At 36.9% G+C, this 16,160-nt stretch overlaps 1 protein-coding gene across 2 annotated transcripts in view; it reads left to right on the forward strand.

The window, feature by feature from the left end:
- The window catches only part of SLC4A4 (solute carrier family 4 (sodium bicarbonate cotransporter), member 4), a 209,139-nt gene that overhangs the window by 95,884 nt on the left and 97,095 nt on the right, over positions 1-16,160 (forward strand). For both annotated transcript variants that reach the window (XM_008579814.1, XM_008579815.1), the window contains exons 6-9: positions 3,844-3,931; positions 6,300-6,454; positions 7,098-7,211; positions 9,343-9,517. In XM_008579814.1, the coding sequence (XP_008578036.1) occupies positions 3,844-3,931; positions 6,300-6,454; positions 7,098-7,211; positions 9,343-9,517 (532 nt within the window). The remainder of the gene's footprint in view (positions 1-3,843; positions 3,932-6,299; positions 6,455-7,097; positions 7,212-9,342; positions 9,518-16,160) is intronic.

The following is a 16,160-nucleotide window of genomic DNA, read 5'->3' on the forward strand; positions in this document are numbered from 1 at the left end:
GCATTTTCCAAGCTGCTACGTATGAATAATGAGTTATTTGATTCCCTGTTGTTTTGAGAGAAAGGGAGTAAAAGATTCCTACATGCTGAGTTTATTCTAGAAATAGCTGTGATGTATCAGGAAGGGGGGTGTGCACATCCTTTCTGTAAAGATTGAGTGGATTAGGAAGGCTGTCTCCTTTTCTGATATTATACTCTGTTTCTGCCTATAATTATTTTGTTGAATGTGAGTGTAGGCCTTTGATTCCAGACACAGATCATCTGGTTCTTCTTCATGTTGTGAAGAATGCTAGAGGCATCCTCCCCAAGCATATTTAGTTACATGAAAAATCTCACAAAAGTAGAAAAGGGCCTCATGAAGATTCTTGAAACAGTTAAGCACTGTAAAAAATTCTAACTCTGACTTTTATTTAGTTCTGAACGAATAAAAATGACTTAGTAAAATAAATTAATTTTTTTCTGAGCTGCCGACATGGGCTGTGCCCTTCTAGCCACACAAATGTGATGTTTACTCTAATTTGTTAGTAAAGAAAAAAGCTTCTGGTTAAAAATAACATCTGTCCACTGACTAAAAAGAGCTTGGGTCGTGAGAGGAGTTTTCAATACATTATAAAAGCTGAGTTTGACAGGATGTACTTTGGTCATAAAAGTTGTAACAGCTTTTGCTTCTTTGAGGGTTAAAGGGGAGAGAACACGTTTTAGGCAGCAGGAACTTCAACTTGCTGGGTTGCTCTGTGTTGTCAGTTTTCTCAGATCTCTCATCTCCCTTTCATTATGCAGCCCAGATTAGAGGCTTCTTAAGGGTTTCCTTTCCTACTGATGAAATTCTTGACTTGAGGTGTTTCCTGCTGCTTGTAGATGTTCAACTTCCCTCTGCATATCATTTTTTTTTTTCGTGTCCGGCAATGGATCGCAACCCTCAGTGTCGCGCCCGTACCGGACCGGGACCGGCAACGGGATCGCAACCCTCAGTGTTGCGTCTGCACCTCACTCAACCAGTGAGCGGGAACCGGTCTGTATGTGGGATCCGAACCCTCGGCAGGAGCGCCGCCGCGCTCCCAAGCGGTGCACTGTAGCAGTGCGCCACCGGGCCGGCCCTGCATATCATTTTGAGGAGGTGGATTTACTGAATTTTTCCTGACTGGAGTAATGTGAACATTTTAAGTAATACGTCACCATGTTGTTTCTACTTGGCACTTGGTGATATTCCATTAATAAAGAAGTATCTTTTTTAAAAAATAATTACATTACGCAAGAAAGAGGAATAACACCTTTATATGTAGGTTATTGAACCAATATAATTCTCATATACTGGGTTTATTGCTAGAATATATGTTGTAGACACCATTGATCTGCTGCTTCCATTCATTCATTGGTGCTAAGTATTTAGCAGAGACCAAGGAATAAATATTTTATAGAAAATGTATGCCCTCATCTCAGGGTATTTAAACTGGAGTCCCCATTATTCTATCAGCTCTTGAATAGTTGCCTTCATCTGACAAAGTTTATGTATGAGGACTATTAGTGATTGACAGTGTTTTTCTCACTAACAAGACAGTATTTTAGCTTTGTTGTCATATAGTCATCCTGATAATTAACTTGTGTCAGCTGATAAACACACTTTGATAATGTGTGTTTGTAAACTATAATCATGATGGAAGTGCTAGGGAGAGGTAGGAGGAGGCACAGAGTGGTCTGGAAAGATTTTGGATATTATTCTTTACTGAAAAGTTAATGTTAAGATACATTGAAATAATAAAAATGGCAGGCAGAAGAAGTCCATTATTTAAAACGCACTAAGTAAAGGAACCAGGTGTTAGATATTTTCTCTTGTGACACAGCATCTGCCCCTTTTTGCCTAAAACTATGCCCTATTGTCTTGCTTGACAGCTGGTTGTTTGCAGACAGGCAAATAGAATTGGCAATATGACCGATACCAGTGTTTCTTAATGAGATTTATATTTTGCTTTAGTGGTCAAATATTTTTTGCATGTGTTGCACTCAAATCAGTGATCAGTTCCCTTAGAAAATACATTTTACTATTATAAAGAAGCACTTTATCATACCATATATAGTAGTATGTAATTTGAGGACAGCTTCAAAGAAAGAAAGTTTCCAGTATCAATTGAACTTCTGTGTTAGAAGAACTAAAATCCAATTCTAATAATGACTTTCTTCGTACTTGAACAGACCTTTGTGCCTGCTGATCGCTTTTGCTATTTCATCTACTATGATAACGCTTGAAACTGAATGTGCTGCTCCGACTCCAGAACTGGTTTTTAAGCAAATAAAGACTGAATGGTTTTAAGGTTTTCTGGTATAAAATATGAGTACTCAAACTTTCGGAAACTTTTTTACATTCTTAATCTCTGTTGTTTTTTTTCCCCTGTCTCCTTTGAGTTGAATTTTATAATGAAAAAAAGTAGTTATACATTCAGGGCATTTTGGAACAGTCCCTAACATTTTGTAGACTACCTGCTGTCAATCCTTTTGTATTTAAAGTTAGGAATATAAGTAAACAAGTAAAAATAAATAAATAAATAAATTCTGCTAAGGAAAGTGCTAAACCATTCTTGGTACCATAATATCTTACCTAAGATTTCTTGTCCCTTGCTAAGTATCCACAAGTTTTTTCCCCAGAATGACCTATGGAAGTCACTGTTGGATAGTTTTTCTTTGTTGAATCACAAACCTGATGTATCAATTGGGCAGGTAAAATTAGGCAGAATTGTGTGGTGAAAAGAATAGGAGGTAAGAAGTCCTATCTATCTGCTTTCTGTCATTTGCTAGGCACAGACCATGGGCTCATTCATTAATATCCTGCAGCCTTAGTTTCCTCACCATTAAACAGGAATAGGATACTTATTGCAAATGATTACATGGAAATTTAAATAAGGCGATGAATGTGAAATGCTTTGCAGGCGTTGAAAAGCTGTGAAAACATATGACGTTATCATTCTTATTGTCCTTGTTACCTCCCTGTTAGGTAACACATGATCAGTATCAAGGCAGGGATTTATCCAGTGTCAGTATATTTTTTCTTATTCATTTATTCATTAGGCTGCTTCCTCTCCAATGGAGACATGCTTCTTTGCCGGTGCTATCAGTGAGGGATTCCTTCCAACATGATAGGAGGGGAACCTAGGTGGGGATATGTTCACTATTGCATGTTTCATGACCTATTTGCCATGAAGCAGTGTCTTGTGCATTATGAAAAAAATGTTTGGAAAGAAAAATGAGGACACCCACAAAAGAATTTTAACTGTCTGTGAGTGATGCTTTATCTTGAATTTATCTCATTTTTCTCTTTCCTTACTTTGGCTGTCAGCATGTGGCTTACTTGTAGAAAACTTGATTTTTGCTGGCTCTCAGTTACTTCTGAGTAGAACATTTCTTAAAAAGTACAGAGAGGGTCATTTGTCATTGCCTGTATTGGATAAGGAAAAGTCAGAGAAATCTGAGGATGTACTAAGTCTTTCTAGTTATTTTGCTTAATGGGTTTGCTCCAAAGATTCCAAAAGTCAGTAGAAATGGAGACAGAAGGAAGCTTAAAAAAGAAAGATTGAATAACTCAAAAAGTGAAACTTTCCTGCTCACTGAAGAAGCTTCCCAGGTATCCTGCTAAAGTCTCCTTTGCCTCCAAATATAGTGAACAACAATTTGTGTTTTGCAATAGTGTGAAAGAGTATTCTTCATTTCATATTACTAAGAATATTACTTTTGTTTTAAAGATGAACTCTAGACCTACCCCTTTTATGAACTAAAATAAACGTGTCTCAGTTTTACGTATATTAAGTTTGATGGCATGTATGTTATAGCCTTTGCTTCTTTCCCTTTCCATTAGGTTCTTGTTCATTCTCTTAGGTCCTAAGGGGAAAGCCAAGTCCTACCATGAGATTGGCAGAGCCATTGCCACCTTGATGTCTGACGAGGTAGGGAATCAGGAAGATGGGGTTCTGTGAATGTCCTACTTGTGTGGTTTTCATACTGTGAATTGGCTATCACAATTTATTCATTTAGAATTATGTGGTTACCAGGCTTCTTTTACAACATGGGATACAGTCATTTGTGGCAAATGAGCTGACTCGTATACAGTTTTCAAAAAGTAAGGCATGCATTTTGTTTTGTATTGTGTTCTAAACTCTATACTGGAATAAAACATTTTTTTTCTTTTTCTAAACATTTTCAATTTTTAAAAATAATATATGTTGAATATGCTGTAAAAAGTTCAAGGTCATTGTATTAACTTAAAAGTTATCTCTTAAAATGTTACTATATTAATTCTGAATTTAAATGTCCATATACTATATTACTTCAGATCTGATTGGTTCTATGAAATAATGCATAATAAAATGGATAATATGTTTTTTCTTGAGTATTAGAAAGTATGTGTTTTTATGGTTTTCTTATTTTGTGGGAAGAAACGATATACATCTAAAGTGTATTAGCAACCATTACTGCAGAGTATCTAGTATTTTAGAATTATGACCTCATTCCCTCTCATAACAGCTTGTATGTTGTTACATGCATTTTAGACTTGATAAAACTCTGCACTAGTCTCACAGTAGGAGAAATACTAGTTAGAATGTAGGATCATAATTTCCACTTTTATGTCTTTCTAGTTTCTTATTTACCCAAATGTTTTATTTTTGCTTCATTGCTTTGATTTGTCAGTTTTTCCATGTGTTAAGTGGAGTATAGGACACTTTTCTCCTTAGTTACGGAAGTCCTATGTGGTGATTACTCATATATTTACTTTATTCTGGGACTGAGAGCATTGATGCAGAGCTATGCTGCTTTTTTTTTCCCTCAAGGGAACATTTATTTCCCTCTTCTTAGTGAGTTCATTTCTTTATTTTAATATGTTCATAATTTCTTTTTCTTAAAAAATTGTTCCTCCTCAGATGTATCAATTAGGAATGCTTTAGGCTGCAAGTGATAGACTTATAGTGGCTTAAACAATTTGGGGTTTATTTTTCTCACATAAAAGGAAATTTGGAGGTGGTTTATTATTAAGTGATAAATCAAGAGCTAAGGCTCTTGCTTGTTGGTTTTAAGATAGCATGTTTCCCCACCCCATCAATACTTAAAACAACATTGTCTACAGTAAGCTCCAGCCATCTCATCTGTATTCAAGGTAGGAAGAAGGAGGTGGGTAATGTTAGCTGTGTCAGTTTCTTTTACCAGGTATTCTAAAGCTTTCCTGGGCAGCCTTTTTCTTATATCTCATTGGTTGGAACTTTCAATCTTTATCTGCAGGGGTGGCTGGGAAGGTGAATCTCTGACTTTCCAGCTTCTCCAGTGGGAGTTAGCAAGAGAAAATGGGATTGAGAATGGCTGTGTCTTCCACAGATCACATGCTGGCATTTTGTATTGCCCTCCCCTCAATCCCACAACCCCTGGACCAATTAAATGTTATTTGATTGATAACTTTAAAAAATTCTTTTCCAGGAGAAGAGATTTAGTAGTCTTTAAGAATAGGTAAGGGTGTTGAATAGGGGCCATCTTCTCTTCTGGATACTAAAGAATTTGACTTATGAAGTATGAACGACTTAGGTTATGTGTAAAGAACTTTCAGATCATCAGCTTAGTTAGAAGAATGGAATGACTGACAGAAAGAATTATGTATATTCTGGAAGATCCTTCTTTGGAGATTTGCATAAAAGACGTGAAGCATGTGCTGCCTTGGATGGTTTAGTTGTTGCCTTCTTAAAAGACAGACATATGCTCAACTGTTAAATCCCTTCGCTTTAAAAAATAAATAAATAAATAAATAAATAAACCCTTTGCTTTATGGGCTGCCAATGTAACTCTTTTTTTTTTAAAAAAATAATTTACATTATTTGTATGTTTGAGAACTGCAGTGTTTGGGTTTTAACCTGATCTTTACACTCAGCTTGAAATTTTTATTCTTGGATTATCAGCAATCATTTGTCCCAGTAGTTTTTATTTCAGAATGATTCGTCAGTATATTGCTCCAAACCATTTTCAGCTGGTTCCACAGCAACTGTGTCAATAGTGGTACATATCAGTGGGAGCTGAAAGTGAATGTTGTTTTACAATATTGATAGGAAAAAAACACATAAAAACACAGCTGCTTTCTTATGCCACTACCCCTATCCTTTGAGATCATAATCTGAATACCTTAATATTTGGGAGCAGGCTGAATAATAGGAACTGTGAGTGCATGGGTATAGTAGTATCATGGTGGATTATGGGTTGCATTCTTCAGGCTTGACATGGTGTGAGGCGTGTAGAGAGTTCTCTGGTTGGATCAGCACATCTCTTACTATTCTTTAGGTGTTCCATGACATTGCTTATAAAGCAAAAGACAGGCATGATCTGATTGCTGGCATTGATGAGTTCCTTGATGAAGTCATTGTCCTTCCACCTGGGGAATGGGATCCAGCAATCAGGATAGAGCCTCCTAAGAGTCTTCCATCTTCTGACAAAAGGTAAATTATCAGGCAGTTGGGAATTTTCAGTTGCTGGGACAACCATGAGAAGGAGATTGTGTTTTGAAAAGGAAGCAGTGTTAGGCAACTGCCCTAATATTTTCCTGTTCCCATTTAACCTGACGTATTTATCTTAAATGAGTCACTTAGGTACCTTGGTTTCATATTTCCTTGACACTGTAAAATAAATGTTATATGTTGTGATGTTCTTCAGTGATTATAAATTAGAGATCTCAGATTATAGTATTGGAATGCATCATAGACATTCTTTGGGGATGTTTTGTGGACTGCCTGTACATGTGGAAAGATCAGTTTACTCAAGATGAGTCCTTGTAGGTTTACGAGGTTAAGAAATTGGGTGAGATCGTTGAGAAATCATTTTCTGGAATCTATCATTTTCCAGGTGAGACAGTTTACCTCTTATAAGATGTACAATTCATTTAACTTTCCTATTCATCCAGTTATTTGTCTTGGCTCTAAGTATAACACTTTAAGAATTGTCTGTTATGATGGCAGAAGGAAATAATGACCTTTCTCACCAAGGGTTTTTACTTCATCTCTCCATGAGCCAGTTCATGATACAGCTAAGAAGCAAATGAATAAAATAAACTAATAACCTCTTGGGCTCTGTCCTCTTTCTTAGAAAGAATATGTACTCAGGTGGAGAGAATGTTCAGATGAATGGGGACACGCCCCACGATGGAGGACACGGAGGAGGAGGACATGGGGATTGTGAAGAACTGCAGCGAACTGGACGGTAACCGACAGATCCATTTGCCATTGATGATGAGGTCCTCCTTAGATCTAAATTTCTCTCTATCTTTCTATCAGCATTTTATTCACTGGTTTCTTCATTTGTTCAGCCAATGCATATTCATAGTGTACTTTTTAGTCACAGGCACTGAGGGTATAACAGTGAATTAAACCCCTTACCCTATGGGTAGTGGCAGAGACAAACAATAAGCAAATAAATAAATGTAGTGATAGTTTTATGAGGAAAAATAAGGCAGAAATAGAGACTTTTGCAATGGAAGAATGTTACAACTTTAGACAGGGTAGTCAGAGAAGGCCTTACAGAGAATTTGAGGAAAGCGCTGAAGGAGGTGGGAGACTGTGTGGGTGTGGGAGACACAGAGTTCCTGGTGTGTGGCAGGACGGGCATCGAGGCTAGTGTGACTGGAGTGGAATGACTGAGGGGATTCTACAGAGAGGATCGGAGAGATGGCAGGTGAGTTTGTGTGGCAGGAGCACTGACTAATGTACCAGCCTTCTTGGCTTTCATGATTCCATCTCTCACCTGTATGTTTACTCTAAAGTAGGTAACAGTTCTAGAAGTGAGTAACTTGCAGGTCACTGTTCTGTCTCCTTAGCCTGCAGTTGGAAATTCAGGTTTCCTGGATCGCTTCAGTTAATTTCTTTTCATAATTCTTGCTTCTCCACTATTAGGTTCTCCATTCATTTTGGGTTAAGTAAAACTTAAAGTATGATACTCATTTTATAATGATATCACTTTTTAAAAATATTGCAGGGTCTTTGAAAGTAAAAAGTATGTTATTTAGATATCCAGTCGAATCTGAATGAAATGAAATTATTTCTTTTCCCTGAGGACTCACTTGGGTTTCTCTCCCAAATTAAGAGGTAATTATTTCCCTCCCCTTTATTCTTAAAGAATAGAGAACAAAAAATCTTCTGCCCCCCCCCCGCACTTTTTTTTTCATGAATAGTTCTTTAAAAATTATTTCCATTAGGAATATCCTTTTCCTTTTATACAAATATGAGTTCTGGGATTTAATTCTTTTTATCTAATCAGACTGTATTTTATTCTTCATATTTCACCTTCATAAATGAATTGAGTACAGTGTCCCTGGTAGTATGCACAGCCCTGTGCATAGCAAGAAAATTGAAGAGGGGCACTGAGTGCAGCTTCCATTTAGCAGGTACTCAGGTAGTAGACAATCCTGGTAAAGTAGGATAGCCCTTAGTGGAAATCTCAGCTATGAGTGCAGGGGCCAGACCTCAGAGAGCCATTGGGCTTTGGAAGAGGCCATTCTAGGCAGAAGCAGTGGCATGAGGAAGGCTGAGATGGGAGGTCTGGTTGGGAGGGTGACTAGGCCAATGCATAAGTCAGTTCTCTGACTTGCTAACACTTGTCCTGGGCTCAACTTGTCCTTCTTCCATCACACACCTGCATGGCTTCCTCCTTAGTTCCTTCAGGTCTGTAACCAAAAGTTACCTTCTCAGAAGACTGTTCTAGGCACCCTATCTAAAATTTCACCCACCCCTTTAGTACTACATAACCCTGTTCCCCTTTAATTTTTTCCTCTATTTTTAGCACCATGCATTTACTTATTTATCTTGCTTATTGTCCACCCCTTTCCCCCATGAAAGTAAACTCCATAAGGGCAGGGCTTTTTTGCCTGTGCTGGTCATTGTTATATCTCCAGGACCTGGAATAATTTCAGAGTGTGAGCATATGGCAGGTGCTCAATAAACATTTGTGGGATGAATGAATGAACGAATGAGGGTGGAAAGGACGCTATGAGCAAGATTATCAAGGCCCTTCTATAATCTGCTCCCATATTTGGATGCTTTTCGTTAGCAGTAAAACATTTTACTTTATCTACACAGTCCACCTTAATTTATCTAAAGACCAGCTGGCTGGTCTTTTGGGAATGTGACACCTAATTTGGTAACCAAAAAAGAGAGAGAGAGAAGAAAATTTATTTCTCCACAGTTTTCTAGTTTCATCTTAGGTGGTTAAGTAGAATCTTGTCATGGATTGAAGTATTTTAAGTACAAATTCTTTGAGGTTTAGTGAGTTATCACTTGATTAATTTGATGATAATTTCTATTACATTTAGTCACATGTTTGCTTTCTCCCTGCCCAGGTTCTGTGGTGGACTAATTAAGGACTTAAAGAGGAAAGCACCATTTTTTGCCAGTGATTTTTATGATGCTTTAAATATTCAGGCTCTTTCAGCAATTCTCTTCATTTATCTGGCAACTGTAACTAATGCTATCACGTTTGGAGGACTGCTCGGGGATGCCACTGACAACATGCAGGTGGGTATGGTTTTGGGGAGGACACAAATAGTACAGCCCAGATTGCCTTCCTCACCCCTATAGCTCAGTTAGAAGCAGATGGCCTTTCAGTTACTCAGCGTGATTTTCTTTCTTTTGCTGGATGTTTCATTTTACTTTGCTTCTAGCCTGCTGCTGTATTTCCAGCATTTTAGTAGTTACAAAAATAGCTCGATGAAATCTGGCTTGAGTCACAAGTGGGGAAAAGAAGAGAAGGAAATTAGGATATACAATTCTGTTTGGGCAAAAGCGTATCAGCTGTTTTAATTTTGTGCAGTGCACAAGGTTTAGATCTTCCATTATCTTGACTATACAGAGCATATTCTGTTAAACTTAACGATAACACCCTTTTTGGGAATGCATGATTAGCTTAATTTTACACATGAGCAAATAGAGTCATCAAACAATTGAGTGATTTGCTCAAGGTTGGATTTGTATGTCTGCCTGCAGAATACAAATCAAGAGTTGCTTCTCCTATACCTGGACCCTTCTCTCATTAAACTTTAAAGACTCTGGCTTGAATTATTTTGTACAATTAAGTGTAACCATAATTTGTTGGTTACTTTGCAGATGGTGTTTGCTTTCATAATAGCTAAAGTTTTAGTGATAGAAAAGATGTTTTAGATCCTCTCAATCAGAAAAATATGTACAAAACTACTTTTAGGTGATCCAGTCATTTAAAAAAGAATAGGCGTTTCGCTACTATTCACTACAGAGTAGTGACTGAAGTTCCCTAGTGAAAAGGACCAGATTTAAGATCTTTTCAAACACTGTCCTTCTGCTTTACTATTTACTTTTGTTTAACCTATGGACATTAAGTGCTGCCAGCCAGAGTATTTTTTAAAAAATGCATCTGATTCCAAAGGACTGCTTTTCTTCCACTTCTGTTTTGTTCTCTGGGTACATACACATTCTAGATTTCTGCCTAAATACAAAAATGAGATGAAGACGATCTATAACATTTATACTGACCCAAGTAAAAAGGGAGAAATTAAACAGTTATATTTTAACTTGTTAAGTGCACGTCTATCTTTTAGTCCTTATCTATTGCTGCATGCCATATTACCCCCAATCTTACAGGCCTGAAACAAACTTTTCATTTTTATCTTTCCTGGCTTTGGTGGTTGGTGGACTCTGCTGAGTAGTTCATCTCTTTGGTCCCTCACACCCTTGCATTCGGATGGCAGCGCAGGTTGAAGTTGCCTAACGGCTTCTTTACTCACAAGTCTGTGCCTAGACTGGGGTGTCCAGAGCTGGGGCCTGGGGACTCTCTGTAGGTCTTTTCCACATGGCTACCTTGGGCTTCCTCAGAGTATGGGCCTGTGATGACTTAGAACTCATGCTCTGTTGGAAAAAGGCAGTTACGAAGCTGCTTTGCTTGTTTCCATGCGAATGTGTACCCGATATTGCTTCATTTTTTTGATTTTTGAAGAGGACCTGAAAATTCAAATTCTTAGTGAAGTAATTAACATTTTAAAAATCACATTGTATTACCAGTGAGAGAGACCTGCAGCACAGGTTGTAGAAACCAAAGGTGTTTTTTCCCCTTTTTCTTCATTCATAAGACAGGAATGAAAAAAAATTAAATTGTATCAGTAATAGAATTTTTGTGAAATCTGATCTCTGTCCAAGTTGGGCAGCTATTCTTCATCTAAAGGACAGCATAATAATGACTAGAACGGATCATTCAAGAAAACAAGTGGAGAAGAAAGTGCTGGGAAAGCCCCCTGTGACCAGCATGAAGACAATAGGGCAGGCAGCTCCATGTTAAGAAAATAAAACAGACCTGTGATTTTGAGAGGGTGGTAAGAACAAAACCATTTTCTGTCTGTCAGAATGTAAAGAGACTTTCTTGTGCAGATAATTAAACATTTTTTTTCATGGACGTTTTTCTTTTTTTTTTTTTGGTCTTTTGTCTTTTTCCGTTTCCGGCAACGGATCGCAACCTCGCAACCCTCAGTGTTGCCCCCATACCGGGCCGGGGACCGGCAACGGGATCGCAACCCTCAGTGTTGCTCCCGCGCCTCGCTCAGCCAGTGAGTGGGAACCGGTCTGTATGTGGGATCCGAACCCTCGGGCGGGAGCGCCGCCACACTTCCCAAGCAGCGCACTATCCAGTGCGCCACCGGGCCGGCCCCTTCATGGACGTTTTTCTCACTGTGTTAGGGACATTTTGATACTTCCTAGGTGTTAGTTTACTGCCATTTTGAACTGAATTGTAATCCTTTATATCCTCATACGACTTAGCTTTAGAATACTGCACCAGAGACTAGGAAAAAAGCCTGTTAAAGTCTGTTTTGATCCCTGCTAAGGTGAATTAATTTCTATATGAGTGAGTTCTTGGGAAAGTAGAGGACTGTGTTGTGTAACCTACATGTAGTTAACACACCTATTTTTCTCCTCTGTGATGTATTACCTGGGAAAGGCCTTGCTGCTGGAATTAACTATTTTCTGGGTTCTAAAGATTGTGGGAGAAAGAAATGCATTCAGTGCATCAGGATGTTAAGTAGTCCACTAAAATAACCATCTGCTGGATGTTACTCCTGGGAGTTGACTTAATTCAAAGTAATTTAAACTTATGAGTATATTTTTCCAGACATAATGTGATTATTTTATTAATAGATTTTGTAACCTCCATTGATTATTTCACTGAAACTGTGAATGCATTGTTTCAAAGGTTTCTGTGAAGGAAAATACTGAAGAACGTATTCTTCTGAAGCCTTTTTTCTGTTAAGAAATACATTGCTGAAGTCCTCCTAGGCCACAATTTGGTACTGCTAGAAGTCACAGTGGGTGGCAAAAACACTGAAAAAAGGGATAGAAAATTAATGATTGTTAATAAATTCAATGGATAGTTTAATCTATTTTAAAGACTAGGGAGTACAGTGTTTTAATATGTTCAAGAGCATCTCATGATTGAAAGGGTGTGTACTTTACCATACAAAATTCTGATGCTCTGATGATAGAAGTCTTCTTGCCTTGGGATCAGAACAAGAGAATATTTTGTGAATTTGGTCCTAAGGCCCACATCATTTCACAGGTCTATGGCAGAGGTCGATTCATTCCTTTGCAAATATTTATGGAGTATCTACTAGGTATCAGACATTGTTTTAAGTTCTGGGGATACAGATAGGTGAGCAAAATAGATAAGAATTGCCATTTTGATGGTATTTATAGTCTAGGGTGTTGATGATAGCAGTCTTTTTCAATGCTCTCAAGAGATACCAGTATAGTGAGCTCATATAGGAGGTGAAGTCCTCTGGCTTCATTTTGCTTTCTGAATACTAGACCAAGACTAAGTAGAAAAGCATTGGCAAAGCCTGAAATAATCTGCAATTGTATCACACGTCTTCATAAATGTGTCAGTGCACTGGGTTATTTTCAAAAGCACAGGCAGCTCAAATGAGTCAACTGAGAACAGCGTCCTTGCTTTTAAAGATAGATAGTTCAGAGCTGGTTCAAATAGGGCCTTTATTGTCAGGCTACAAATAGACATGGGTGCTGGGTAGAAACATGTTGTGAAAACACAGATGAGTCACTATATGGCTGTTGTCTAAGCAAACTCTTCTGCTAGCTTCTGAAGACAGGAATTTACATTTAAGCATTTACTTCAGAACTGAAATATATATGTGTATATATATATGTGCATGTATGTGTATGTATACATATATACTTGTATATATCATCATGTATGTTAATATTTACATATATTTTTCGTGTGTATATATATCGTTAGAGGCAGATGATCTTGGGAGCTATGTAGATCATTTCTCATGGAACTGAGATGGTTCCAAGTATAATCAACTTATAATGCCAGTATAGGTGACTGCATGAATTCCCCAACTCAGCATGTACATTTTGCCCATCAGTCTGTTCTGAAAGGACTCTGGGGCTTACAGAGTGGGTATTCACAGATTTCTTATCAAGTTTGGGCAGTTAAAGTTTAGTTTGGACTTCTGGGAGCAACTGAACCACTTTTACAAGAGCCAAACTTACATTCATCTAGGACCCAACCCTGGCTTGTGACTGTTTCCTGTTCTTAGTGCTTAGCAATGAAGGACTTGAGCGTAAGCTTTCTGAAGTCTGGGAACTGTGCAACACTCTTACTGTGCTTTTCAGTAAGTCCCACCGTAATAATGCCATGTTGTAAGATAAAGAAGAGCTTTTCAGCCTCACCATCCTAAAAACATGTCCCTTCCACAACTAAACTCTCTGTAACAAGGCATGTCAGCTCATTGCATTGTATTTATATTCTTGTTTGCCCCAGACAGGTATACTGCTCTTTTAATTTAGATACTTATAATTAAATTATTAAATGTTGGTGTATTAGTTATATTTCACCAAAATGTATTATAGGAATGAGTTTTTATTCCAAGTACTATTCAAATAGAACCTTGATATCAAACTAAATCAACAAATGTTTATGAATTGCTTAGTATGTGGACAAAATACTGATATAAGGAATACTTTTGGATACTTCATGGCAACTCTTGTTAGTTAAAAACTTGTTCTTCTTAGCTTTGTGGAATACAGAAAAGTATTTTAATTTAAATATACATTGTTGATTGTGAATGACTAAGCACAGTCTAGAGAGAAGACTTAGTGAAGAGAGTAATTTTAATTTTTTTCCAGGAATAAATATAATACTATTTTCACAAACCTTTTTAGCAGTAGAATGCAGTAAGATTTTTAGATTTCTGTGAATTTTGAGATATTTATGGAGCCTAACAGAGCACATTTTAAGGGAACTTATCTCATAATAAGGAATATTTATAGCTGGCATCTCCAAATTTTAGGCTGTACTTTAATGTACCACTGTGCTGAGAATATTTAATCAATCTGCTAAAGTTAGAAATGTGTCATTTCTTATTCACATATGATATTCCTTGGTAAGATATATACTTTTTTATGAAGCTCATTATGTGCAATTTATAAGAGCAAGATTAAATCAAATTGATAATTGTTTTACTATATTGAGAACGGTACAATAATTTCAATTTACCTGAGTATTGCACTTTGGCACCAAAATGCAGTTCCTCCGTGAAGTGGAAATGTAAGATGGTATGTTCATCTGCACTAAAAACGTACTCCAGTTTCAAAAGTTGGGAAGAAATAGTCTGTTAAAATGACACAATTTGGTTATTTTGGTAGACAAAAATAAATAAACCTCTTGTGTGACAAAGTAAGGTTTCTGCATTGCTTAGGAACTTTGAGTAATGTGCTTTATTTCATGTACTAGTTCTGAATTAAACCTTTTTGAAGTTAAGTAATTTGTATTAGGTTGGATTTTTTTCATTTGAAAGGCATACACCCTTACAAAAACATAATTTTGTACTATATTCTCATTTTTGTCATTCTGTGGGTTGGAAAACGATGGCCCATTCTTATTCAATTCAATTTTTAAAAATTTTTTTATTTTTAGCAAGGGCGAATATCCTTCCAAATTTTTATTGACTACCTATACTTCTTTATACTGTACTTGTGTCCTTGTTATATTTTCATTTGGGTCATTTAGTTTTTTATCATTGACTTGTAAGCTTTTTGTATAATAAGGATATTTTCTCTTGTCAGAAATATTACAAAATATATTTTTCCTAGAGCTACCATGTCTTTTAACCTTATCTATGATTGCCTTTGCTGTACATATTTTAATTTTTATGTAATCAAAATCTTTAATGTTTTTATAGTTTCTTATTTTCATGATATATTTAGAGAGGCTTTCCCCACCCCAAGATTAGGAAAATATTTACCCACATATTTTAGTACTTTTATGTTTTCATTTAAATTTTTTATCCATCTGGAATTAATTTTTGTGTAATGCAGTACTGGTATTTGATGTTTCAGATGATCTATATACATATTCACAGCTCTTCAAACAAACAAACAAAAATTATAAAGCCCCCATATCTTGCCTTCTCCTTCTAAGACTTGGAGTTGAAGTTCTTTTGGTAAAGATTTTGGCTCATACTTTTCTTCAAGCAGGGAGATTTGTCTTTCAAATCTCTTTTTTTCAGTTCCTGCTGGGCAATGTAAACAGAAATTCTGCTTATGACGACAAAGCACTTCAGGCAGAGTGGATGGCAATGAGGATTTTGCAGCTGTGGTATGTCAGGACAGAAATCACTGATTTATAGGCTGTAGCTACACAGGTGATTTATAGGCTGAGCGCTGTATATCCAATCTTCTTCCCCAGTGTAGATGAATAGTCTGTGTATGTATCATTAATACTATTTTGAAGGAGGAGAGGGGGTTGGCGAATGGGTGCACCTCAAATTTGGACCACATGAGAATCACCTGGGAAACTTTGAAAAAATAGTGATTCCCCAGCCTCATCTTCGGAGATCCTGATTTAATTATTCTAGGTGGAGATAAAGAATCAGTATTAAAAAAAAAAAAAAAAGCTTCCTAGGTAATTCACATGTGACCCAAATTTGATTTAGATACTTGCATCATTTCTCCACTTATTTTTGATCATGTGGCTTGGCTTATGCTGGGAACCTGACATCAAGACTCATGCAGGTAATTCAGATCTGACTGCTTATTTGCAATGGCTTTAGGCTGCCTCATTTTTCTTGGCTAAACTTCAAATTCAAAGATTCATCTAGAGAAATATAATTTTATTATT

The sequence above is a fragment of the Galeopterus variegatus genome, unplaced genomic scaffold (genome assembly GCF_000696425.1).
Source record: "Galeopterus variegatus unplaced genomic scaffold, G_variegatus-3.0.2 Scaffold1961, whole genome shotgun sequence".
Lineage (NCBI taxonomy): Eukaryota > Metazoa > Chordata > Mammalia > Dermoptera > Cynocephalidae > Galeopterus > Galeopterus variegatus.